General features: G+C 33.1%; 3 protein-coding genes across 3 annotated transcripts; 1 reads left to right on the top strand and 2 right to left on the bottom strand.

Annotated features, from left to right (window-relative positions):
* Positions 1 to 664: 664 nt before the first annotated feature.
* On the bottom strand, positions 665 to 2,178 carry LOC115958983 (glucuronoxylan 4-O-methyltransferase 3-like). The gene has a single exon (XM_031077265.1). It carries the CDS (start codon positions 1,766 to 1,768, stop codon positions 881 to 883), a length of 888 nt encoding a protein of 295 aa, XP_030933125.1. The 5' UTR covers positions 1,769 to 2,178; the 3' UTR covers positions 665 to 880.
* Positions 2,179 to 12,882: 10,704 nt separating this feature from the next.
* LOC115958966 (queuine tRNA-ribosyltransferase accessory subunit 2-like) lies at positions 12,883 to 18,105 on the top strand. Its single transcript, XM_031077253.1, has 10 exons — positions 12,883 to 13,232; positions 14,100 to 14,274; positions 14,376 to 14,534; positions 15,004 to 15,097; positions 15,771 to 15,841; positions 16,091 to 16,142; positions 16,601 to 16,649; positions 16,743 to 16,880; positions 17,520 to 17,639; positions 17,725 to 18,105. The coding sequence occupies exons 1-10, from the start codon at positions 13,033 to 13,035 to the stop codon at positions 17,858 to 17,860; spliced, it is 1,194 nt and encodes a 397-aa protein (XP_030933113.1). The 5' UTR covers positions 12,883 to 13,032; the 3' UTR covers positions 17,861 to 18,105.
* Positions 18,106 to 19,018: 913 nt separating this feature from the next.
* LOC115958900 lies at positions 19,019 to 26,404 on the bottom strand. Its single transcript, XM_031077166.1, has 10 exons — positions 25,863 to 26,404; positions 24,886 to 24,924; positions 24,261 to 24,387; positions 23,845 to 23,906; positions 22,903 to 22,970; positions 22,615 to 22,664; positions 21,748 to 21,817; positions 20,641 to 20,764; positions 19,924 to 20,040; positions 19,019 to 19,501 (listed from the first exon to the last, which is right to left on the bottom strand). Exons 1-10 carry the CDS (start codon positions 26,199 to 26,201, stop codon positions 19,403 to 19,405), a joined length of 1,095 nt encoding a protein of 364 aa, XP_030933026.1. The 5' UTR covers positions 26,202 to 26,404; the 3' UTR covers positions 19,019 to 19,402.
* Positions 26,405 to 26,862: the final 458 nt, after the last annotated feature.

Below are 26,862 nucleotides of genomic sequence, written 5' to 3'. Positions count from 1 at the left end.
TCTATGTTCTCATCAATTCCCCATCCAAACATAAGGTTATGTACATAAAAAATGATAATTTATCCATTGGCAGAACAGTTTTAATTGGGAATGCCTTCTGGTTTTTCTTTCATATAGCAACTTTTGAATTTAATTAGGACCCCACTATCAGTTGCCATCTTTTGAAGTTTCATGTGCAAAGAATTGTGGTGGATCTACTAACCCCTATAGATAAGTTATACCTACTACATTTATTGCTAAGAAAATGAAGTAGTTATAAGTAGTTATAACTACTACATTGAACAGAACTTATAATAAACTCACTCAAGGTAGGTGGTCAGTCAATAGCTTCAGTGGAGCCTCTACTGCAGGATGCCATTGTTTTTTCAAATTGTTATTCAAAATTGCTATACTTTCATTGGAGAAGAGAAGGCAATAGATTAGCACATAGTCTAGCAAGATATTCTATTAATGCCTTTAACTATGTAGTTTGGATGGAGGTAGTCGACCCATTATTCACAGTTGTTCAACAAGATGTAGCCAATTTGGCAAACTAATTTTCAATAAAGTATCAAGTTGTTTCTCAAAAAAAAAAAAAAAAACTACTACATTGAACAAAGAGACACAATTCCCATTCCCCAGCAATGCAATTAGTTGGATAGTAAACCTTTTCTGCCCAAATTGGTAGCATCAAGGACCAAAGATGGTCACCCCACATTATGTTTATTTAGTAATTCTCAATAGTATAATTCATCCAATAAAAAATTTGTAACAACTGAAAATATATATATGAAAGGAAAGTCCCAGCTCCAGTTCTCTCAAGTAAATAATAAATCTATGACAAAACAAGAATTGTGGTAAAAAAAATACAGGCAAAAAAAAAGGACACAGAATGAAACCTCTATGGACAAAAGGGTCTACCAAGGCGAGCCCTGTGACTTGGGATAGTGAAGTGCCTTATTCTCCCTTCTTGTTCTGTCAAATACCCTTCACAAAGAAAAGCCTTAGAGAACTTGTCCTCCACAACTCTATCAACATCATGCACAAACACATCAGTCTCACCCTCCTCTCTATTCCTAGCCATCAATCCAGCTGTGTATATAGCACTCATTCTTCCTGGGGCATTATCATGGTACCCAGTAGGTGCATCCACCATGATCAAATCCCACTCTATGTCATACACTTCACTTGGAAAGCCTTTGAGTGCAAGTTGGCACTTTGAGAATCTTGGATCACTCACAACTTTGCAGTCTTCTTCCATTCCAATCTTGATGAGTTGGTCAGCTTGGTGAACCTTGGTGTCATACTCAACATGGTATGACTCTAATGTGGGCAAACGTTCAAGGATTTGCTCGATCCATGACTTGTCTTCTTCTAGGAAAACCGTGCGGCCACCATGGTTGAGTGAGGTCCACATGAGACTGTCATGGCCTAGGCCAAAGACTAGGAAGTTACATGGTGATTTTTTGGCTAGGATTCTTGCTGAAACTGAGATTTCTTTGAAGGTTTGTTGTGGGGTTATGTTGGTTGTTGCATAGTGGATGAGAGCATTGGCTAGGGAAGGTGGGGTTTTGGAGCAAGTTTGTGATAAGGGTAGGGATGGGCATGGTGTTGTTGTTGATGATTCTGGTTCTTGAGTGGTGCTTGTTGAGTTTGAGAGATGGGTTTCTGAGATTGGTTGCTGGGAAGACGAAAAACTTGATCTTGTTACTAAGATGAGGAGCAAGAGAAAGAAAAAGCAGAGAAGGATGAGCTTGAGGTTGATTGAGAATGGAGTTTTAGACTTCATGATGGTTCTTGATGGCCTTGAATTTTGTTTTGGGGAGGGAGAGAGAGAGAGAGAGAGAGAGGGAGGGATATCAAAAATTGGGTTCTTTGAGTTTTAGGTATATGATTTTGATCTGAGGTTATAATCAAAAAAAGAGGGGCTTGAGCCTTGAGGAAGAGGAGACAAGAAATTATTTGATTTTGTTTTTATTGGAGAGAAATGGAGTGGTAGATGAAATTTGGCTACGTGTAAGACAGAGGACTATAAGGTCCAACGTAATTGTCACACTGGGGCAACAGTTTTCCTTTTCATATAAAGGATGGTTACAACCAAGGCTTGTGATTCAACTATATTTTGATCAAGGAGATGGTATATTCATTGTGAGTTAGGACTTTAGGTTATAGAAGAGGTGACTTGAAAGGGAAGGGAGGAGACCTAGGCAATGATTGTTTCTAGTATATGATTTTTAAATCTTTTTTTTTTTAAGAGATGAAGCAAAGAAGGTAGCTTTGATGTTGACATGAAAGCCACTAAGGTCATAAAACATGGTTGGTAGATCTACAAGTGTTTTTTGAATTATTGTGACCAATTATTATTTCCTTTCTCATATATTGAAGATGTGATGTAGTTGGAGGTTTTGATGATAAAAAAAAGATATTGCATTGTGATAAATTAATGCCTTTGGAAGGGATTCGTTTGCTGGCTTTGGGAAACAAATATCAGGTTCAAGAATCGAAAAGGCAAAAGAGTTGTTAGCTTTAATGTCTTTTATTATAAAAAAGTTTTGCACCTAATCATGAAAGTGTTTGAATTTGATTAGGTAATAATAATACAGAGCACGTCTATTAGGACTTAGGTCATTATATTATTAAAAGCACTCAAAGTATTATCCATCCCCTCTTCCTTATGTGTTTGTGTTTGTTTCTAAATGAAAAAAAAAAAAAAAAAAAAAAAAAAAAAAAAAAAAAACCAAACTCTAGGTGTAAATCTTGTACCTTAAACATGTATTATCTTGTTTTGTTTTTCTAAGGGGAAACCTACATTTATGTAGATTCGTTGGTTTCGGTGAAAAAACTTATATGAATATAGTTTTTTGCCTTTTCTTGGATTTGATAGTGTCAGAAAAACTTATTGGTTAAAAGAAAATTATCTCTTGATTTACCTTATATAGCTTAGCGTGAGATAGAAAAAAAAAAAAAAAAAAAAAAAAATTTTATTTCATGCCAAAACTTAACAAAGAAAGTCAAACAATAATTTTAACTTATTTTAAGGTTCCTATTAAAAATAGGAAAATGAAATAGATTTTTTTTTTTAAATTTGAAAAATTATTCATCTCCCAAAAAAATGTTATTTCAAAACAATTGGAGAAAGTGTAATATATTGGGTGTATGTGGAGTAATTTTTTTCAACCTAAGATATCAGCTGCTAGATACAATTACAAATTTTCTGACCTAACCCAATATACCAATTTACTCTTTTACGCATGCAATATTCAACCCCTAAACTCCACAAATTTAGGGGTCAAAATCAGGTTCAAGAACACAACTGCTGGTGTGGTGTCATTGTGACCCCATATTTAAGGTAGAAAATAAAATATCAACTAACAGTCAGCAGCCAATAGTGTAAAGGTATGTATTGCTTTCTAGTCTTTGATGGACCTTCAATTTATATTCATTAATTCTCAGTCTCTTTCAAACCGTAAACTAGTGTATAATATATACAATGATTAAACCTCAGTACACACATCTATTTTTTTTTTTCTACATTAATCTGAAGAAGAAAACATTTCTAAAAATCCTTATTATGTCAAAAGGCTTATGTTTTTTAGGATTTTTTTTTCCCACAAGTTATTATCATTTCTCAACAACCTTCACTGTCTCTCTATTATGTCAGTTTATAACTTTTTTTTTCACCTTATTGTTACTTGAATGATTCTTGGGAAATTGTTTGATTATGGAATTTATTATACTTATATTAATATTTTTATGCTAGCACTACCACAAGTTTCACAAAAAATTTTGACTTTTTCATCTAGAATTTTGACCCAGTTACTTCAATTCTTCAAATATATAAAGACTACTAGACAGAAGTTAGTTTAAATATATAAAAATTTGGACAAATTTTTGAAAAATTAAATTAAATGGGGAAATTAAAGGAAATTGTCTAAGCTTGTCATTTTAACTTAAATCAAACGAAACTTACACAATTCTAAACTCTATATTAGCTGACATTATATGAACCTAATTTTTGTTTGTTATCAGGCATATTTTATACAACTTACACAACTTTTTTTTTTCTTTTACAGAAATGAGAAAATGTTCAGTTTAGCACAATATGCAACAAACTAGCATCCATAATTTAACAACAATCTTGTGTTTAAAGTTAAAACACAAGATTTTTTTTTTTTTTTTTTTTTTAATTCTTCAGCAAAATATTCTTGCACATGTCTGAAAAGATTTACACAACTTATTATATTTTATATATATATATATATTTTTTTTAAAGGACTTATTATATTATATAAGTATAAACAAATTAAGAATCTTAATCTGGTGGATTCAGTTCCCAACAAACATGTACGACCTAGTTATTATACTGCTTTTTTTTTTTTTTTTTTTTACCCTCACTTGTGAGCATTCTCATCATGTCTGTCAAATGCCAAATATATGACATTTGGCACACCAAACACCAAAAACAGCCCCTCATAAGGTGTGCTAAATGTCTCAAAATTATGAGACATGTTACAGTACGCTCTCAAATATGAGAGCGTACGGACAGAAATGCTATAATTCTTTTGATTATTTTATTTACTTTTCTCTCTCCTCCCAACACACATCTTTCTCCGTCTGCAATACAGCTCTCTCTCTCTCTCCTCTTTGGTCTCAATCTCTCCGTTGCTCCCTATTTCTTTCTCACTTTAATTTTTTTTATCTCTCACTCTCTTCCTCTCTCTCTACATTTCGGTATTATTGCCGCAGATCTGATCCGTCTCTGCACCTCTTTCTCTCTCTCTTTTTTTTTTTTTCCTATCACTATCTCTCTCTCTCTCTTTCTTTTCCTGTCACGAAGAAGAAGGCGATTCCGATCTGAAGCAAAGCTCGCCGATTGAAGCTCGCCAATCTAAACCTCTGCTCGCCCAGGGGTAGTCGCTGATCTTTGCTCGTCGTCCTCCACAGTCGCTGATCTTTGCTTCTTGTCACGAAGAAAAAGGCGATTCCGATCTAACGCAAAGCTCGCCGATTAAAGCTCGCCAATCTGAACCTCTGCTTGCCAATCTAAAGCTTTGCTCGCCCAAGGGCAGTCGCCGATCTTTGTTCGTCGTCCTCCACAGCTCTCGTCGCCGATGGTTGGTTGAGTTTGGTCATTGATTGATCTGTTGGGTTGGCGTTTTGTTAAAGATTTTAAGTTTTTTTTTTTTTTATTTATTTTTTTTTTTTTTAATTTTGTTGAAGTTTTTGGATTTGAAATTTGTTGGAGGATCCAGTGATTGTGGTTGTAAGTTATGGCGGTGGTTGTAGCGGTGGTTGTTGGTTCTTGGGTGGTGGCGACCGTCACTAGCTGTGCATTTGTATATTTGCTGGGTTTTGGGTAAATATATTATTTTAATGTGTAGTAAATATTATTTTAATATATAGAATTGAAGAATAAAACATCTGATAAATGAAATATTGTAAAAGAATGTGCTAAAATGATAAAGTATGTTTTTGGTGTGTCAAAATGACATTTTTTATGAGAGAGCTGATGAGAATGCTTAAACTTGTTGTCTTGTTTTTTTTTGCTGAATTTGTGACTTGCTGTCTTGTTGATTCTTGTAACACTTGCCATGATATTTGCAATTTTTGCAGTTTCCACTCTCCAATTAATATCAATTAATATTGCATTGGATCCAAGCCATCCATCTTTCACGGCGTAGGACTCGGAATTATTCTACAACCTGGAAAGCTACAACACCTTGAAATTTGGTGCTGCTTGGGCTGCTAACATAATTAGTGAATTGATTAAACAACATAAAGTGTATTTTCACAATACTTTTTCACATATAAATATTTTCACAACACTTAAATAACGTTACCAAATGGGCCATAATCTATATATATATAATAATAGATAAAGTTGAGAGAAACTCAAATTAGAGTTCCAATTTTGTGCCATGTGTCTTAAATTATTTGTTCTTAACGAGTTTTATTTCTTAATTTTAAAATCAAATTTTGGACCACATTATAAATATTCATTCAAGTGAGTTATTAAGTACAAAAACCAAAAATTCTAAAATAAATGAATCTTAAAAAAAAAAATTGCTTCCCAATAATTTTTTTTTTTAAAAAAAGTATGGACAATTTACATTTTATACCTAATAATATCCTTACAAAATTTTTTGAAAAGTTAACAAAATATAAAAATGACTATTAATAGTATTTAAATTATATATATAGAAATTATATTATGCATCTTATTGTATATCTTGAAGTGTTTCTATGCATATGCATAAGGTTACAAGCTAGTAAATATAGTAAACCAAAGTTTAGAAAAAACTCAATTAGAATCAAAATTGGATTTTGCTTTTGTTAGCTTTTCATACAAATTAAATTGTTTATATTTTTGTTATTATTTTTTCTCTGAACTAATGAGTATATTTTTTATACAATTTCTATTCAGATATTTTGTATGCGAACATATTGAACGTATCAAACTTTAATTGAGTTGAATGATCTCATTCACCTATACACATTCAATTTTGGATACTATTTGATCAATTTATTATTTTATTTTGTGTTGTATTTAGTATAATTTCATAGACAATAATTGTGAATTGATATTGTATATATAGTATCTAATAGTGATTTTCAAAATTATATACGTAATAGCAATGTAAATGGGAAACTTGACATAATCAATATTATAAAAATTGCAAAGAAAAACTATTTTAGTACCTCCAAATGTCCTAATCAAACTATGTCTTATATATTTAATAACCCAAGTTAACATCAATAGTACTACTATAATTTATCATTCCCGTGTGCAAATACGGGTTACGTACCAGTACATATAAATATAATAGATATTGAAAGTTGCATAATGTAGATATTAATACTTAAAAGATGGATCCAATAAATCTCTTTACTTAATTTTTTAAGATAAAAATTCAATTTACTAAATATAAGTATCATCAATTTACTTAATTTTTTAAGATAAGAATTATCCCATAAGTAAATTAGTATCGTCATTTTTGTTGTGAGACAGAATAGAAAGAAGACCATTACTATACAAATCATGCTGTGGGGCAAACTTGGCACGGTTGACACTTATGATTGTACTAACTTTTCTGTTTTAATTTATTAGTGTTTTCTTCGTGCAATTATTAGAGACCCCTATAGTTTTCTCAAAAATAAAAATTAGACACTTTTAGGGTCTGTTTGGATACCGCTTATTGTTGAAAATTGAAAATATTGTAGCAAAATAATTTTTAAATGTGTGAATAATGCCGTGGGACCCAATTTTAAAAAAAATTTTGCTAAAATTCATACTTACAGATTTTATGAATAGTGTACGAGACCCACACAAAAAACGCAGCGCCAACACAAACGCAAATGTGTTTTGTTACTTTTGTATCCAAACTAACACTTAGCAGAGCAATATTAGGAACACAAAAAATTTCAGAACTTTTATCACAACTCATCATGTGGCGAGTTATGAGTGGTGGATGTGTGGACCCACCATTTGACCTCCACCATTCACAGCTTGCCATGTGACAAATTGTGACAATAGTTGTAAAATTTTTTGTGTTACTAACATATTTCCTCTTAGTATGGTACTTATTATGCCTGATAAAAACACGACATTCATGCTACATGTCAACTTGAAATATAACTTGTCAAAATAAAATATAAATTAAGTCTTTAGAATTTGGTTGAGAACATGCATTCTTAGAAAAATACTAATTTTTAGCCTCAATAGCCTTTAACTAGTGAAAATTATCTTTTACGCCAGCTTTTATATAGCAAACCACATGTATATGCCTATGTGGGTCTAGGGGCGGCTTGATGCATTGAAGGGCTTAAAGCGAAAAATGAATTGAGGCATTTTATATATTTAAAAATAACTTTAAAAAAATAATCTAAATATTGCTTAAACTCTATTTTCTTGTTAGATGCAAAATTACTAATTAATATAAACCACCTAGAATTTTTCTTTTACGGGTTTCATGAATAGTGCACGAGACTTACCCAAAAAACGCAGCGCCAGCACAAATGCAAATGTGTTTTGTTACTTTTGTATCCAAACTAACACTTAGCATAGCAATGCTAAAGACACAAAAAATTTCACAACTTTTACAACAATTCATCATGTGGCGAGTTATGAGTGGTGGAGGTATGGACCCACCATTTGACCTCCACCATTCACAGCTTGCCATGTGACAAGTTGTGGCAATAATTGTGAAATTTTTTGTGCCCCTAGTATTTTTCTTCTTAGCATGGTACTTATTATGCCTGATAAAAACACGACATTCGTGCTACGTGTCAACTTGAAATATAACTTGTCAAAATAAAATATAAATTAAGTCTTTAGAATTTGGTTGAGAACATGCATTCTTAGAAAAATACTAATTTTTAGCCTCAATAGCCTTTAACTAGTGAAAATTATCTTTTACGCCAGCTTTTATATAGCAAACCACATGTATATGCCTATGTGGGTCTAGGGGCGGCTTGATGCATTGAAGGGCTTAAAGCGAAAAATGAATTGAGGCATTTTATATATTTAAAAATAACTTTAAAAAAATAATCTAAATATTGCTTAAACTCTATTTTCTTGTTAGATGCAAAATTACTAATTAATATAAACCACCTAGAATTTTTCTTTTACGGGTTTCATGAATAGTGCACGAGACTTACCCAAAAAACGCAGCGCCAGCACAAATGCAAATGTGTTTTGTTACTTTTGTATCCAAACTAACACTTAGCATAGCAATGCTAAAGACACAAAAAATTTCACAACTTTTACAACAATTCATCATGTGGCGAGTTATGAGTGGTGGAGGTATGGACCCACCATTTGACCTCCACCATTCACAGCTTGCCATGTGACAAGTTGTGGCAATAATTGTGAAATTTTTTGTGCCCCTAGTATTTTTCTTCTTAGCATGGTACTTATTATGCCTGATAAAAACACGACATTCGTGCTACGTGTCAACTTGAAATATAACTTGTCAAAATAAAATATAAATTAAGTCTTTAGAATTTGGTTGAGAACATGCATTCTTAGAAAAATACTAATTTTTAGCCTCAATAGCCTTTAACTAGTGAAAATTATCTTTTACGCCAGCTTTTATATAGCGAACCACATGTATGTGCCTAGGTGGGTCCAGGGGTAAGGGGAAAAATGAATTGAGGCCTTTTATATATTTAAAAATGACTTTAAAAAAAAAATCTAAATTTGCTTAAATTCTATTCTCTTGTTAGATGCAAAATTACTAATTAATATGAACCACCTATAATTTTTTTTTTTGAGAATGTCTATAGACGCAAAAAATTTGACAAAACATTTTACACCTGTTGATGTGATAGATTAATAATGGTAAGTAAAAAAGTGACGTTAGTGGTAGACCTAAATAAGAATTAGTAAAAATTTGTCAACTCAATTGTTGTGAAAAATCTTGTGAAATTTCGTGTATTGCTCTTTTTTTTTAGAAGTGCTAAATTCATAACATTTTCACAACAAATTTTAGGTGTTAAGTTGTTACTAGTTCTAATTTGAACCCATTATTGAAATTATTTTTTTAACCACCAATAACAGCTAGTAACATCCTACTACTTAAAAAGTATTGTGAACGTAGAATTTCTTTTTTGTAAAAAAAAAAAAAAACTATTTTATTTATTGGCTAATATTTGGGCTTAATTAATAATATTAAAATGAAATAAATAGCTCTATTGGTTAAAATTAGGAGGCCTTTTTTTTACTAGGACCTTACACGACTGCCTCTCTTACTTATATGTTAGAGCCGGCTGTGTGTGGGTCTCGCTGTGAGATCCAAGTATTTGTAAGAGGCCATCCAACACTAATCAAAGACATTACAAATTTATACTCTTTGTTTTGTGGAACGTTTAAATCAACTAAGGCCGATTTGTTGTACTAAATTATAATTAAAAAAAAAAAAAAAAAAAAACTATATCGGTTTCACATAAATGAAACACTTTTTTTTCCTCAAGTTCCAAACTTACAAAATTTATCATCTAATGCAACACTCCTAACCTTGAGGTGTGATACATAAATCCTTGTAATCATGTTTTAGTTGTGAGGACTAATAGGTTGGGAAAATACTCTTTTCAACAACTATGAGTCTATATACCTACCATCCCAAAATTCAATACTTTTAAATTCTCCTATTTCTTGATACATTTATGGAATATATACATCTTTCTTTTCACAATACATAGATTTCGCATGATAGTTAATCTCATAGTTTATGAGGAAGGGGATGCATATCTTCAATGTACAAGATAATTATTTGACTCAAATAACTTTTTTAGAGAAATATACACAAATCCCTTATAGTATTATCATAAAAACATAGAATCTCTTGAAGTTTTAAGTTTAACGCTCAACCCTCTTGATATTGTTAAATATAGAAATAATTAAACATCAATGAAAGTAAAACACATGAGTAGTTCATATAATAACACGTGTTTATATTATTTGTACATAAATCAGTACCATAGAGGGTTTTTGGTTCTAGTATGCGCAAACTCCCAAAAGTCAAGTATTAAAATAATATTATGGAGAATTAAGTTTTTACATTCAAAGCTCCATGATTATGTGTTTTATGAGGAGACCACATAAGGTTTCTTTTAAAACTATTTTTCCTTTCCTTCTTATTTTTAATTAGGGTAAATGCTAATGACATACCATGAGATTTGGGTTAATGTCAATTAGGTTCAAAACTTTTTAAAATGGGATAATTACACATAATCCACCTGTGGTTAGGGTGAAAATCATTTTGCCTATCCGTGGTTTGAAAAGTATCACTTAACCCACCTGTGGTATGTTTCCATCAATCTCCATAACCCACCTCAAGCTCAGCCGTTACAAAAACACCTCTTAACACCAAAACACAACATAACGCGAATCAAAACACCCAAAATTCCGAAAATTTTCAACACATTGCCTCCCTCAACCCTTTGGCTAACTCCTCAAATTAAAAAAAAAAAAAAAAAAAAAGATTGGAAACCAAAAAGCGTAACATAAACTACATTTGAGAACCATTAACAACATAAACTGCTGCCAGCACCACCATCACCATCACCACCACCACCACCACTACCTTCACCTCTCCCACCAGAACCTCCATAGCCACCCGACCCACCATTGGAAACCGCAGAAACTAGAAAATAATCAAAACCCAGTTGCCCAAATCTCATTTCAGAATGGCCCAAATTCTTAAACTCGGCTCCATGGCCAGAATTCAATGGGTGAGAGTAAGAGTGGCACGAAGAATAGGTACAAAACCTGCTAATCTGAACTGAGTTTGCGGGAATTCAGGTGGAATGCGAAATGGGTCTGCGAGAAAACCCCATGAAACTGAAAGAGAGTAGGGATTTGCGGGTGAGTGATGCTGGGTTTGGAACCATTTTTTTTTGTGAAGACTAAAGAAAAACAGGAGTTGTGGGAAAGTCTGTGTGACTGTGCGGTGGGCTTTTTTTTGGTATGTTCTTCATGTTCTTCATTTTTTAAAATTTGTGTGAACGGAGAGAGAGATAAATACTACTTTTTGATATTGTTTCTCTTGCATTTTTGCTCTATTTTTTGTTTTGGGAGGAGAGAGACATAAAGTTTGAGCCAAAATACCTATTTACCCCTTATTTTAACAGAGATAGGTTACGGAAAACAAACAGAATATATCACAAGTAGGTTAAGTGATACTTTTCAAACCACGGGTAGACAAAGTGATTTTCGCCCTAATCACAGGTGAGTTATGTGTAATTATCCCTTTTAAAATTGACCAATTTGATTTCTAAAGCCAACTTTTAATCCCTAATAAAACAGTTAAGAAAAATGATTAACATGTCTAATAATATTTAGGGACTAAATTGGCTTTAAAAACTAAGTTGATTAGTTTTAAAAAGTTTTGAATATGATTGCTTTATCCCAAACCTCAAAATATGTTATTGGAATTTACCATTTTATTTATAATAATCCTAGTTGAGAGCCCAAAAGTGGGAAAATCAAAAGCAATATTGGGCTTGGATTCATTCCAGGGCCGACTCAAGGCCTAGGCAAGTTAGGCTTAGGCCTAAGGCCCCACTAAAAAACAAAATTTTTTTTGGGAAAAAAGGCCCCAATTTTTATAGTTAAAGGCCCAAATTTTTATAAAATTATATATATTTTTTAAAGGTTGTACATTTTTTTTATTAGTAATGTACAAATTTTACTATTAGCTTACAAATTGCTATGTTATTAATCACAAAAAATGTGATATAAACATTTATTAGTTAAATTGATGAAATTCATTAATGAGAAACAATATCACATTATATTTTGAATATTTTATAGTACTTTTAATTAGCGCATTTTTCTTTTTCATTTCTATTAAGACTCTCAAAGTACGAGACAACCTTAACTCAATTGAAACCCTAAAATATTTCAAAAAGATGTTACAAATGTGTTAAACCATCAATTATAGATTAATTTCCCCTAATAGTTTGAGACTTTGATTTTTGTAAACTAATATCTTACAAAATCATACACCAAATAATATCTCTCTTTCTCTCTCTCTTAAAATCAAAATATAAAATTAAAAATTAGATTACAACTTTATTTAACTATGCATTGTCTTATATCCAAAATAAAGTATCTTTTCCAATTGCAATTTTTTTTTTCTTTTTATTAATATTTATAATTCAACTATGATATTCAATACTCTAAATAAAATTAACATTAGTCTAGTTGGTATTATTTATGTATTTAATGTATCAAATTAACCTTAATTTGATTAGTATTAAATAATTTTGTTTAATTAATATTTATCAAATTATATTGGGCCGCCTCTGATTCATTCAGCCCACCCAAAATTATTGCTCGCAGCTTTAGGTTCCAATAGGGTTTAAGAGCCTGTTCAAAGTTTCAAACAGAAAAAAAAAAAAAAAAACAGAACAGAACAAAGGGTTTGATTTTAGGAGCAAAACCCAACGTTTTTCTTCCACAGCTTTCCCCAAAAAAGAAAAGGACTTTGTTGTCTCCCTCAAGTACAAGACACAGAGAGAGAGAGAGAGAGAGAGAGAGAGAGAGAGGGCATGAAGTTTGCAGTGAAAGCATGGAGCAATGGAAGTGCAAGGGCAGGGGTTGTCCAGTTGGGCAACTTTCCACACCCAATAGAGACACCTTGTCTTCTTCTTTCCACACGTAAAGGGCTGCCCTTTTTCATCTCCCCTGACCTCCTTCCCTCTCTTCCTTCCCCTGACTCTCACCTCCTCCAAGTTTGCCCACTTCACTTGTATGTATTCACAACTCCACACCAATTTTGCTTATTTATCTCTTTTGGGTGTTTGGTTTTTTTTAATGCATTGAATGGTTGGTTTGTTTATTGGACATGTATAAAGAAATTGCCTTTTAGGTGTTAAGTGAATTGGGTTTGTTTTGAGCTTGTGTTATTGAAGTTTTTGTTATGTTTTGCACACTAACATACAATGAGTGCCTGGTTTGTTCCTTTTGGGTGTTTAGTGAATTGGGTTTATTTGAGCAGCTTGTGTTATTGAAGTTTGTGTTATGTTTGCACACTAATTAACAATGAGTGTCTTGGTTTCTTTCTTGGACATGTATAAAGTGAGTGCCTTTTTAGGTGTTCAGTGAATTGGGCTTGTTTGAGCTTGTGTTATTGAAGTTTTTGTTATGTTTTGCACACATATACAGTGAATGCTTGGTTTCCTTCTTGGACATGAATAAAGTATGTGCCTTTTAGATGTTTAGTGAATTGGGTTTGTTTGAGCTTGTGTTGTTGAAGTTTTTGTTATGTTTTGCACACTTGGATATTGTACATGAGTAATGTGGTCATGGCCTTTGTAGTAAAGTGGTACTCCTTTTTTTTTTTTTTTAATATAAATTTTATGAATTAGTAAAGTGGCACTTATTTTCCTTAAAAATTGTTTAAACAGTGGAAAGTGAGGGCCTTTTGGGATGGAAGATTGCTACTCTGTTACTTATTAAAAAAAAGAAAAAAAGATAGCTACCCTGTTGAAACTGTGTATTCTTCTATGTATGTTTTATCATGTAATAGGGATTGAAACAATTCCAAGAGAGATGCGTATTTTAACATTGCATAAATGATTATTCATTGAACAAGCTACACAATTAAATTCTGCAGCTTGGAAGGCCTTTCACCAAAAACAATATCAAATAGTGGAGGACTTCATCAAATGCTTGGTCTGCATGATTATGGACTTGCAGCTGTATCAAGAGATTCTATTCAATGCCTTCCAGAATATAACAGCACGAACAAAGTTGGAGCGTCGTTCGAGACTCCTTGCGGGCGTCTTTTGGTAATTGGCCTGAATTGCTTCTCGTATGCTTAAAAAGTCTAATTGATAATATTTTAGTGATCAACTTGAAAATATTTCTAAATAAAATTGTTTGCTCTCAGATCAAACCTGTAGAATACATGGAATTGATTTCTTCCATGAGGCCGAACATATGGGCCACTTTAGCTGATGAAGTGCCTACATGGGTATCCGACAAGAGAAACAGGACATCAGTGGATAGAACTGTGAGATGGCTTGATGACTGCATTGCATTAAGTCCAGTAAGAACTATAAATGCTTTTCCCCCATATTTGGACATTATGTGTTACTGTATTAAGATGTTTCTGAGTTATCAATTGCTAGTCAATATTTATTGTTTGAGATTTCAAATGAAATTTGATTAATCAATATTATGGCAATTTAAAAATCTTTAGCTGCTATGCTGTGTGGGAATCTCCCTACTAATAAGTGTTGCACACATTCATGGACATGAAACCCACTTTCCCTTCCCATTTGGATATTCAACTTCATTTATTATGATTAAATGTAAATCAATGTGAGATCGAGAGAAGGTTTTCACAAAGTTCTAGCTGCTTGCTCTCCCACCTTGTGGTTTTCATTCAATTTTGTTAGTAGAATCATGTAAATTGTGAGCTGACTGCTGAGTATTGACATGTTTTAGATCAATTTGATAGATCCCTTGTTGTATAGATTGGTCAATAATGGGCTTGTTTTAACCGATATATGTAGGCAGGCGGAGCTGTATTTGGAGCCATTGTTGGAGGTTCTAATGTAGAAGAACGCCGCCGATGTGCACAAGAGGTAGCCAAGCGAAATGTATCAGGTTTCAAAAAAAATTTAGACTTGTCTATCTAGTTAAATTTGATCCCAAATCAATCATCATCTTTTAATTTATGTTACTTTTTTTTCTACAAAATAGAACCCATGAGTAGAATAGTAATCATCATTCTAATTTTTTTGTTCACTCATGCTACATATATTTGTAAATATGAGCAGCACACTATCATAGTACTTTTCTGCTGCAGTAACTGTAGGTTCAGTCATGTCCTGCATTTATTGTAATTAGGAAATTAGACTTGTATAATGCTTGCTTGGCATGCATAACATTTCAATTATTTTTGAAGAAGGTTGACTCATAGCTTAAAGAAGTTTCAGTTGATTATGTTAACATATTCACTTATGTTTTTGTATTGATAAAAAAATATTAAAAAAAAAAAAAAAATTCTCTGCAGTCTCTCACTATGTCTTGTGTTTATGCTGCCAATATCCTAATCTAAACATTAGGCTTATATTTTCTTCTTGTGCTGTTTTTTTGTGGCAATTATTGAACATTGTTGTCTCTGTGTAGGTTTGTGCAACAATTAGGAAATAGAACTCCTCTTACTTTTATGATATTGACTAGTTTCAATTGGATTATTATAGGAATTTGGTTTCCTTCTAAGATTATTTTTGGTTATCTATTTTTTCTTAACTTGGCCACAACATATCTTCTGCAGGTTACTGGATTGGAGGCTTTGGGCTAGGAGAGAGCAGGGATGAGCGCCCTGCTCTCCTTAATACTATTACTGTAGGACACTCAATTCTAAATATTGGATCTTTAATTAATCTCCTGATTTTGTCAATAAGCTGTACTGCCTTACAAAAGCAGCTACATGAATGATTAGTTGATTACTGATATCAATGCATTTTTCTACCAAGCTGAGTTTGTCAGCTGATCCCTTGACATTCCCTGATACATGAAAGGGTTTTTTCATATATCGAAACTGATTGTTTCCTTTATTGATTCTGAAATCTAATGCTGCTGCCAAATACTCAGGATATTTTACCAGAGGAAAAGCCGCGCCTGATATGTGGGCTTGGACTTCCAGGTATCAGCTTCATCATTAATAAACTTTGATTAAATATCAGGTTTTTCATCTCCTAGGAGATACTATAAGCTTACTTTTTATTTTATTTTTTAAAATTCTTTTAATTGGTATGTATCACTTACAAAAATTTTATCACAGCTTGAATTCAAAATGTATCATGTGGCCTGTCTTGTATGCAGCCTATTAAAAAAAATTATGAATTTCAGATTAGCATTTAAAAGAATTGAGGATCTGATGCTCGATCTTTAATCTCTGATGTTGACTTAGGTCTAGAGGGTGTATAGTTGGTTCATGACTTGCAGCTTGCTCATAGTAACTGCTCACACATATGCACTTAGTTATCATTAGGACAATGTCATCTAAGGAACATTTTTTGAGACTCAAATGTATCTTTGTTTAAATTTATCAGTATGGATTCATAATTATTCAACGAATAAAATCTTTTCTTAATCTCACAGAGGAGGTCTTGCAGGGGGTTGCTTCAGGCATTGACCTTTTTGATTCAGTGTATGTAGTTTAGTTCACTATTTATCATCTCTGAGCTTCTCTTTCTTGTGCTAATTTCACCATTATTTGAATAATATATGCAAATTTTGGCAGGTATATATATCACCTTACCCTTGGAGGCTTTGCACTTACCTTTCCGTTGAATGGAGTTGATGAAAATGAATCTAATTTTCAGCTGAGTGATATTGGAAGTGACCGGACAAAGATTAATTTAAGGGCAACTGTTTATAGGTAACTAATAAGATCTTTTTCTACTTCCAACATTACTACTTGAATATTTCAAAAAATATTCTTAGCCTTTCAGCCGCAGGATTCACAATTTTGATCATCATACATTCCATTTTATATATTGAGGTTAAGAGATTTTATTCACTAAATTAAGTTGGAAATTTGATGAAATCTGTATGAGACTCCAAATATCTATCACATAATAATTTCTTTCTCATGTCTGATTAAAATATCCTTTTTCTGGTGGTATCTATGAGCACTTTCCATCAACCCTCATTATGGTGTATGTCCGTGCAATGCACAAATTAATTTAAATTCATATGTGAAGTAAAGAAAAGGTGTCCACTTTTCATAACCATGGTTTCTAAGACCCTACTTTTATTATATAGTATACATGATTTCTAATATCATGTTCAATTTAAGTTCTTTCCTAATGTTTGGTCGCCATTGACCAAAAATGTGAAATTGATGTTATTGCTTGAAAATTGTGATGGCGTTTTTTTTGCTCCACTCATGTCATTTTCCAGTTTCATGTACTTGTGTTTGTTTCCTTTAGTAATTTGGAGATTAATGGATGCATGAAATGACAATTCTATGTGTCAGAACTCATGATTTACCTTTATTAATTTGCTTTTTATTCAGGAAAGATACTTCACCAATCGTTGAAGGATGTTGCTGCTATACATGCCAGAACCATACTAAAGCATACATTAATCACCTGATCAATGTTCACGAAATGCTGGCTCAGACACTAATAGAAATGTACAAGTTTTCATTGGTCCCGATGATAATGATAATTGTTATTATTGTTTTAGTAATACTCATAATCCTGTCCTTGATGTTGCAGACACAACACACACCATTATCTGGGATTCTTCCGTGCAATAAGAGAAGCAATTAAGACAGGAAACTTTGAGCAATTTCACCGACAGTTTATTGAGGGAAGGCGTAATTGTGTTGCGGTGGCGGCTGTGCATGCATGAGTATTTTTTTGTTAAAAGGTAAATAGGAGGGATCAAATCCCAGATATTAACCCATGAAGGGCAACGAGGCAAGTCAATAGGCCAGACAGCCATCGGCAATCATGCATTAGTTCTAGTACAATATAGTTATCTTTGAAGATGGTTCCTTTTTATGAGTGTAATAGTTCAACTAAATTATGTAATGGCTTGGAAAAGAAAAGATATGTACTGTTTATCAATCTGATAACCCCTTGACATTTGGTTGATGCAATTTTTCTCCTATCAACTTCAAGTTAGATTTGGTTGCAGAAATTAGCTATGTTATCGAGTGACCAAGCTTATACATGAAACATATTGGCCATCATCACTCATGTCCTACAATGATCAATGATTGTGTGCAGCACTCATCCATGTGTCCTGCAATAGCCAATCTTGATTTGTATTCTTTTGGTGTTTTTTGCGCGAGACTGCTAATCATTAAATTATTTCATTTGAAAGCAAAAATGACACATGGCTTTAGGTGGGAAGGGCCGAATGAAGCTGAGGCCAGACCTTTCCAGAATATTACAACGGATTTTGATCATAGCCTTGCATACCAGAATAACGAGGCTTTCTATATGGTTCTTCCATCATCAATACTAGCAAACTTGGTAGCCTACTTTAAAGTTCAAATTTGGCAAACATAGCCTTGTATACCAGTATTCCAACTAGTATCTTTCATTATGAATGTTTACTAAATCAAATAGAGGGGCAAAAAAGATCAGAAAGGCCTCTTTGTGCTGCTACTTTCTTCACCTTTTCTGAGTCGTGACTATCACATTTACTAGTTTGAGTCGCAGGAAAAATAAATATATAAAAAATAGTATTCTGTGAGAAGGGAAAGTTTCTAGACTTATTAGTAGGGTTATCAAAATGAATTTGGCAACAAGAAATGGTAGAGGAGTTATGGAAGGCATTACTTCATACTGTAACCTCAACAAAGCTAAATTTAAATGTGTTTCTCGTAAGTGTCACCAGTTAACACAGTATGTTGTCATAATGAACATATCCTTTGAACTCTTGAGGGAGTGAAAACATGGAACTTATAATGCCACTGAAGTAAAACCTCACAAAATTTTACAAAAAATTAAGTTAAAATGCATTATAAGTGTTTCCTCAATATGGTCAAGATTAACATCAGAAATTTAATTGTCTACCACCACCATGCTCTCGATATATAAACTGTAAAAGTTCAACATATTAAGTGCCAGCTATGTGGCTTTATAATTGACCACTCCGATTGATAGAGGAGATAATGATACTTCTAGGAAAGCAAACCCTATATGGACATTTACAACCATGGCCTAGCAATTATTTATTATCACCATCAGCTTGGAGAGTTTCTTTTACAGCATATTCAGAATTGAATTTAGCTACAAAAATATCTACAACTAGTGAGACATTTTCTTTTTTGGTAAGCAATACATTTACCCCAGGGTGAAAAAAAAAGTATACAGGCATGGGGGCATACCCTAGACAAACAAAGAAGACTATATACACAGAATTTAGTACCAGAGGTTAAAACTATACAGTGGCTGCTGAATATGTCTGGAACAAATAAGACAAGATCTTCTTGTAGTCACCAAATTGAGCACCAGTATTGGGATCAATAAAGTAAGGTACCTGAAAGATGATAAACTTTCCTTAGTAATGCTTAAAGTCCCCTGTAGGTGAAAAAACATGCATGCAGGAAAGCAAAATACCTTCAAGTCTTCAACTTACCATGCAAGCTGTTAACAATTTTCTGTGTGTGCGTATGTGTTCTCCCTAAATCACAAGGTTACATGAGACCTAGGCCATTGGACAGGCAATGAACACAAACAGATTTAATATCCGCAAGAGTTTATTTCTGCCTAATTAAGGTAGGAGTACATTCAAGTATATCTCTATCTCAGGATGGCAGCAGAGTCTCAAGGCCAATGGAAAAACACTATAACTAGTCTATTCAGAGTTTCAGAAAAGCAAAATACTAGCAAAATTGAATTCATCTCAAGTACAATATGTTATAGATATTAAGAATGACTAAATATTGTAACAAAACTAACCTCTTTGGATTGAGATGCATCAAGAAGTAAATTTGTCCGCGTGGAACCTTCTCCCACATTATGGAGGATGTACGCAAGCTCCAACTCACATAGTGCCTCCCGCACAAGTCTTGCATACTGTAGAGAAGTGTAAGTTTGGGAAAAAGGAAGTGAAACAGATTACACTATATCAAGGAATGCTTAAACTACTAGAAGATACTTAAAAGTATGACTAACACGGCAGGTCTAGAAAGTGTTTCTGTGTACCCTACTGGTCCTAGTATTTTTGACTTATTTTACACCCAATTTGACAATCTTGCACACTGTCTGAGTTTTTTTCTTTTTTCCAGGTTCTTTTAGTTGACAACTCAGGGATGTGTGGTATCCAAACTTTACACAAATGAAAGTGTTGTTACCTCTCTGAATGAGTACATGCCTTGATTTGGCTAAATGAAGGCCATTAATCAAACTTAGCTAGCTATAGTGAGCGTACACTTTGACTTCAAAAAAAAAAAAAAAGAGGATACCCTTTATTTACTACTTAAAACTGCAACAGACCTCTGGTTTCCTGACCTACTTACTCAAAAACAAAGGGGGAAAAAGAAAGAAACAAAAATACTTATTTTCCAACATACAATGATGTCAGCCCTGTTACATAATACAGAAGTGAAATAAATACCATTCATATTATAAAACACAATCATCTAGACAATAAAGAGTAGGCAGACATTATCTTACCGCGTTATTTTCATAAGAGAAAAGTTCCAACTTTTTTGGTAGTGGGTCTTGTCTGGCTTTTTCCCACAATGTCATTCCTCTTCCAGCCCGAAGAATTGTTGGCATCCATCCTGTGAACAGTGTGCTGCATGAGAGAGAGGAAGAGAGAATGAGAATGAGAGCCAAGTGCATACAGGATTGATATGACTATAAGCTCTAATTCAAATGAGACTTTCCTCCTTCATAAAAATGGATGAATGGTGGGGTGATGGGTTTAGGACCTATTTACAATTTACTAATAATAATAGATTAAAAAAAAAAGTGATACCACTGACAGTGGGTATTGATCATACATCCAATACATGCCAAAATCCATTTGTACCTCAAAACTGTCATCTTCATACTTTGAAATGCATATAATAATCATATTCATACCCTCAAAGTGCATATGATGATTATAGACCTAGTAAAAATTGCTAGTCATTGCCTTTCTATTACGGATAACATCAGCAGAGATATGTTGTGTTACATTGAGGGAGAATTTATGTTGAAGAAAATATTCTTCATTTGATCAAATGGGAAGTTCAAAGGAGAATTAAAGGGAATGGATACTTTACTAACTGAATTCAAAACAGTATTGTGCCGTACATGGGAAATTTCTTTAGATGCTCCTAAATCTGCTTCTTAATTCCTTTCTATTGTTGTAGCTAGGTGATTGTTTCCCTTGTATATGAGTTAGATTTGATATTTTAAATGGTGTTCCAGTTTTGCTAGTAGGTGCCCATTACATGAACTTTGTACCCTGTTCACTTGATGTAATAAAATATTCTCATTCATCAAAAAAAAAAGTGCAATATCGCATAAAGACAGGAGTACACTAAACAATTTAACATCATATTAAGGTAAATGTGTACTTGATTATCTCAAAATAATTATAAGAAGACATGGAAGATAACATCAATTGATAACTTCGTTTCAAGTCTCAAAGCTGTGTAATTGATTATCTAAAAATAACTATAAGAAGACATGGAAAATACCAGCAATCGATAACTTCATCTCAAGTCTCAAAGTTGTACTCATAAAAAATACAAAATCCTTGTCCATTGAGACAATTTCTGAAGTCCATACCTTTCCAAAAGTCCTGTTGATGGGCTTCTCCCTTTACCATATTGCTGAAATAGGTAATTCACAATATCACCTAACATCCAAAGTTAGAAAAAAATGCATGTTAAAAAACATGTGAACTTGATATCCAGAATGAAATTAGGTACAAGAGAAATTACAAATGCTGACAATGACTTTCATCAACCAGTTGTGTCTGCTTTATTGACCAATAGTTCACTTTATTTTTGGAATAAATTATAAATTGACAAGTCGTCATCATCAGTACTATGCCAAATCAGAGAATGGTTCCATAGATCCAATTTATCCAAAAAATTATATCTTCAATTTTGTGTGAGGTTTTATCCTCAAATTCCTCTGTGGGCTATCTATGTATAGATTGGTCAAACCCAATTATCTAATTACCCTCTGGTCAATATTTTATATATTACTCAGGTAAAAAAAATTATATATTTCAAATTTAATGTGTGATACTAGAACACCATTTCCTACAGGATAATCAATTGTTTCTGTCATTGCTTATATTTTGATGTTATACACTAAATACACCAAGAGGTCTTGACATGTTTATGCATCTAGTCAGTCCTGCTCCTGCATGGCATTTCATAATGAGTTTCAAACAAGCATGCTACTATACAGATCTACTGGCACTTTAAGAATCTTGCAGCTTATGGCTAATTGTGGCCATAAAAACCATAGACATTATTTGGGAATGCCTCATTAAGGAATAACCTAAATAATTTTAAAGAGATTACAAGAATCACCTTTACAACAATAATCACACTCAATAAATGAGAATACATAGTTGAGGCATCCATTATCAACAAATTTGCTCATACAAGATCTGAAAATAAGACTAAGCTTTATACTTACCACTTTCATACAATGAAATACCAGTATTTGGATCAATGAGGAAAGGAAACCTGCATGGAAAATAAGAACCTCTATAAATATGCAAAATTTTGTGAAGGTAGAGAAGCAAAAGAAGGAAGACCCCTTATCCTTTTCTCAAAGAATAAATGTCCAAAACAGATTAAGGATATCAACATCATAAAGGTTCCTACTGGACCAGATGAAAAATGACATGCTGACCTCATTCACATAACTGATTGTTACAAAACAAGTTCATATATGAGATTTGGTAGAGAATTAATTACATACTGCTCTTTGCCACCGGATCTTCTAACCATTTCTCTATGTCTTAGAGAGCCTTTTGGACAGGGATAGACCTATATATATTTGCCATTGAGTTCAAATTAGGAAAGTAAATGACAAAAGAGCACCAATAAGGAAATAATTTTCAAGTTTTACAAACAAGGCTGAAAAATAAAGGACATAAAATAGTTAATCCACAAATATACTAGACACAATGTCTTCTCTAAAAAAAATCACATTCACCTATACAAGCCAGTATTAACAAATTATCAAGATCTGCTTGAATGAGTTTGAACTAAGACTTCCACTAGGTGTGTGGGATAATCATCAGCTTGATCATGCAACATCTATATTTCGTTTATGAAAGAATGTAATGTTAGCTATATCCAGATAATTGGATCAAGTTTGGTAACTTGATGAGTTATGGCTTTCAACCCATTTTGCCCCAAAACTAAGTTTATACCAGGGCTTAATTAATTATCTGACAAGCAAAAAATAAGAAATGAAGGAGGAGTGAAATTAATCTTATTGTGTTAATCTATCTGATATTCAGAAGGTAAAGTTCCATTTTCAGATTCAACAGCCTGATCCAAGTATCACTCTGAACCGACTAGTTTTAGTTGTACCACTATTACAAAGTTACTCCTACCATTTTCCATGCCAAGTATGAAAACCTTCTTTATTTCCTTTTTACATAACAGATACATGCTGGACCTAGAATCAAGTCCAGAATTCTCAGCTTAATCATGGGCTCAAACTTTCTATGACTTTCCTTATTTAATGTTTTTCATGATGAAGGAATATGCCTAGAATGCAAAATAAAATGGTGTCAAATCAATGAGACAGCAAAGATAATGATTGTGCACTCTAACAATAGGACAGCTACCAAGCATGGGAAATTGAGGTAAGCAATGGTTTGGTGATTATATCTAAAGTATCCATTCTTACCTCTACAGAAAGATCTAGCTCAGTCATGGCCTCTCGAACCCTCCGGCAAAAGGGGCACGCCTCTGTTGACAAATAACATTTGAAAGATTAAAGTTACAGAAAAAAGCCAATCCCTGAAAACAATCTGCAACACATGATACGAGAACTTAGCTGTTATCCGAAAAAAAAGTATCAGGACTACCTAGACCAATATATGACTTGATTCTTCATTATGGTCTAGTCATACCTATATCTAAGCTTGTAGCCCATATTCAATCATATTGACACATTCAAGCAGTATAAATCATGTTCCAAAAGTATTCTTGATCTTCATAATTTAAAAAGTGCATGAAACAGAAGGTATTTTTCCACTAGCAACAAAATTGATTATCACTTTACGGATGATTAGCCAACAGTCTTATCAGGGAGAAGCTTACCAAATTCAAAGAGTTGCAAACGCATAGGTGGATCTAAAGTGGTGATCTCTTCACTATATAAATTGTCTGATAGTGCTTTTGATCCCCATGGAAGTCTTGCCAGAGTGGACAGTGAAGATGTTGCTAACTAAATTCAGAAACAAAAGCAAGGATGTCTGAGTAAGCTAGCAATTGAAGCCCACCAAGTGCAAAGTTGATATTACTATGCAAATGTACAGATCCATGCATGCCTACACGCATACATATCATAAAGAGAAGTACTTGCAGGGGCACAAGAAAGGAGGTACAAAGTAAAATGCATGTTACACTTAATGAACAGTATAGATGCTGGTAATCTTAATAGGTTTTTCAAAGTATTCTCTTCTACGCATCTAGAGAAGTTACGCAAACTAAATTTTGTTCATGCCACAAGATTCATCTAGTGACCATATTGATTACTTCATCCAGGGTATTTTTATAGTTATTTTGTTTTTGATGTATGTTCTATGAAAAGATGAAAGGCAAAAAGCGTCAACTAAGAATGAAAATAGTGAAAGGGCAAAAAGAAGAATAGCGGCAAGAAAAATCCACATAAAGCAATATTAAATTTGAGTTCTGAAAATAAGAAACCCTTAAAAGAGATTACCTCCAAACTATAATTCCGTTCTTGAGAAGGATCTCCTCCCTGAAAGAAAGAAGACAAACATAATGGTATATATAAATGACAAAAAAGAAAACAAACAAGAAGTTTGGACCTGTACTATACATAACAAAATCAAAAGAAGAATTATGCAACTGGGCACTACAATAAAAGGTTGCATATTTACAGAATATATTAAATCATGCATACAACAAATTTTCAAGATAAGTAGCATTAATTAGTGATTAAATACAACATGTCAAGTTAAAGACTTTTTTTTTATGCAATTGCTAGAATTGCATTTTATAGGGTATTTGGCTGTACCCATCAGGGAATTTCAGCTGCATAGGCTCCTTACATCTCAATTTTTACAGGTGCAATTCTGTGGCTGTACTCCTCCATGCAAATATGCCTAGTTGAAGTGACCTTATCAAAATTAATCCATCCACTTGATGGGGAGAACAACAAGAACCTAAAATTTGATAAACACTACTTCAACCTTGTCTGTTACCTTATGGGACCTTTAAATCCTTCCCCTTAGTCATATGATGCAGATAACACCAACACCACAATCATATGATATCTGTATCCCAAGTATGTGCTCATGCAACATGTAACATTGACTAATGCTGAAATTCTTCTATACATAATTCCCCAGTTAGGAGTAACAAAATTGACTGCAAACCCAAAATTCCAATATTTTATCTAGCATAATCCACTTCATCACACATGTTGGATGCTAATTCCAATACCCCAAATCCATTTTACAATAAATACCAGTTCCATAAACCCATTCTCTTGGACCAATTGAAACATAGGAATTTCCATCTAGATGACTAATATGTTCTGACAATTGTATTTCATCCTATGTCAATAAATACTATAGCACTAAACAGATTTACCATATAAGATGCATAAAGGTTTCAACTTTCCATAGTTTAATTTAAAAAAAAAAAGGGGGGGGGGGGGATTAAGAGACTTACAGAGAAGAGCTTGAGCAGAGGACAAAGAATGGACAGAAAACTGGTTGATGGGTTGCCACTACTACTGGAAACTGTACCATTTTCCTGGGAAACTTGGGCGGATGGCTGGTTGGCATTGGGTTCTGAGTCAGCAGATTTTGCATGAAATCTGTTTCTGTGAGAAACCCAGTTCCCATTTCTCAACAACCTTTGAGAAAATGGTGAGAATTTCAAAGTAGCAGCTCGAGTTGAAGAAGTACTTGGGAATGGAAAATTCTTAAACTTTGTAGGAAGAATATGTTGAGGTGGTGAAGTTGAGAAATAGATAGACTGAGAGCATGTCAAAGATAGCAGTGACATTGTTTTAGTACTCTGATTGGTACTACACTACACTAGTACAGTGCACATAGACTTTGCTCTGAGCCTCTAACCTGGTAATGGATCGGGTTCAGTAGAATTGGGTCGGATCATACTTGGTGCGGGCCAAAGCTATCTGAGTTTTTTATTTTTTATTTTTGCTGAATTATCTGAGTTTTGAACGTGTCCATTTTTCTTGTACCAATGAACATTTGGATTTCCTGTAGCCTGTTTTGCTCTTAATGAAAAAATGGTCTCATCAAACTGAGGTTCGAAAAAGTAACAAAAACAAATGAATAATTTTTTTTTTTAAAATAAAATGTTGTGCAATTCCTAAAAATACTAAATTACTAATCAATAACAATAAAAATTTGAATTTTAATCAATACCTTATTTAAATCAATTGTTATAACCGACTTATGTATAAAAATATGAGACCAGAAATGCAAAAAAGCACTTGGTCCTTCAAATGTTGACATTGTTTTACTTGTGTAAAAGTATAATGGTATTCAAAAACAAAGAATACGTAAAGAGTAACAGCATCAGCTCATGCAAACTTTCTATCCATTTTGTACTATTTTGCACTTACTTTCTGCTGCAAGTGCTAAGGTTCTCGGTAAAAAATGCTCATCTTCTCAGAGTAAGAATAAAAAATGTGTCATAC

Source organism: Quercus lobata, chromosome 9, assembly GCF_001633185.2.
Source record: "Quercus lobata isolate SW786 chromosome 9, ValleyOak3.0 Primary Assembly, whole genome shotgun sequence".
Classification (NCBI taxonomy): Eukaryota; Viridiplantae; Streptophyta; class Magnoliopsida; order Fagales; family Fagaceae; genus Quercus; species Quercus lobata.
The sequence above is the reverse complement of the archived record's forward strand: the minus strand, read 5'-3'. Positions and strand labels throughout refer to the sequence as shown.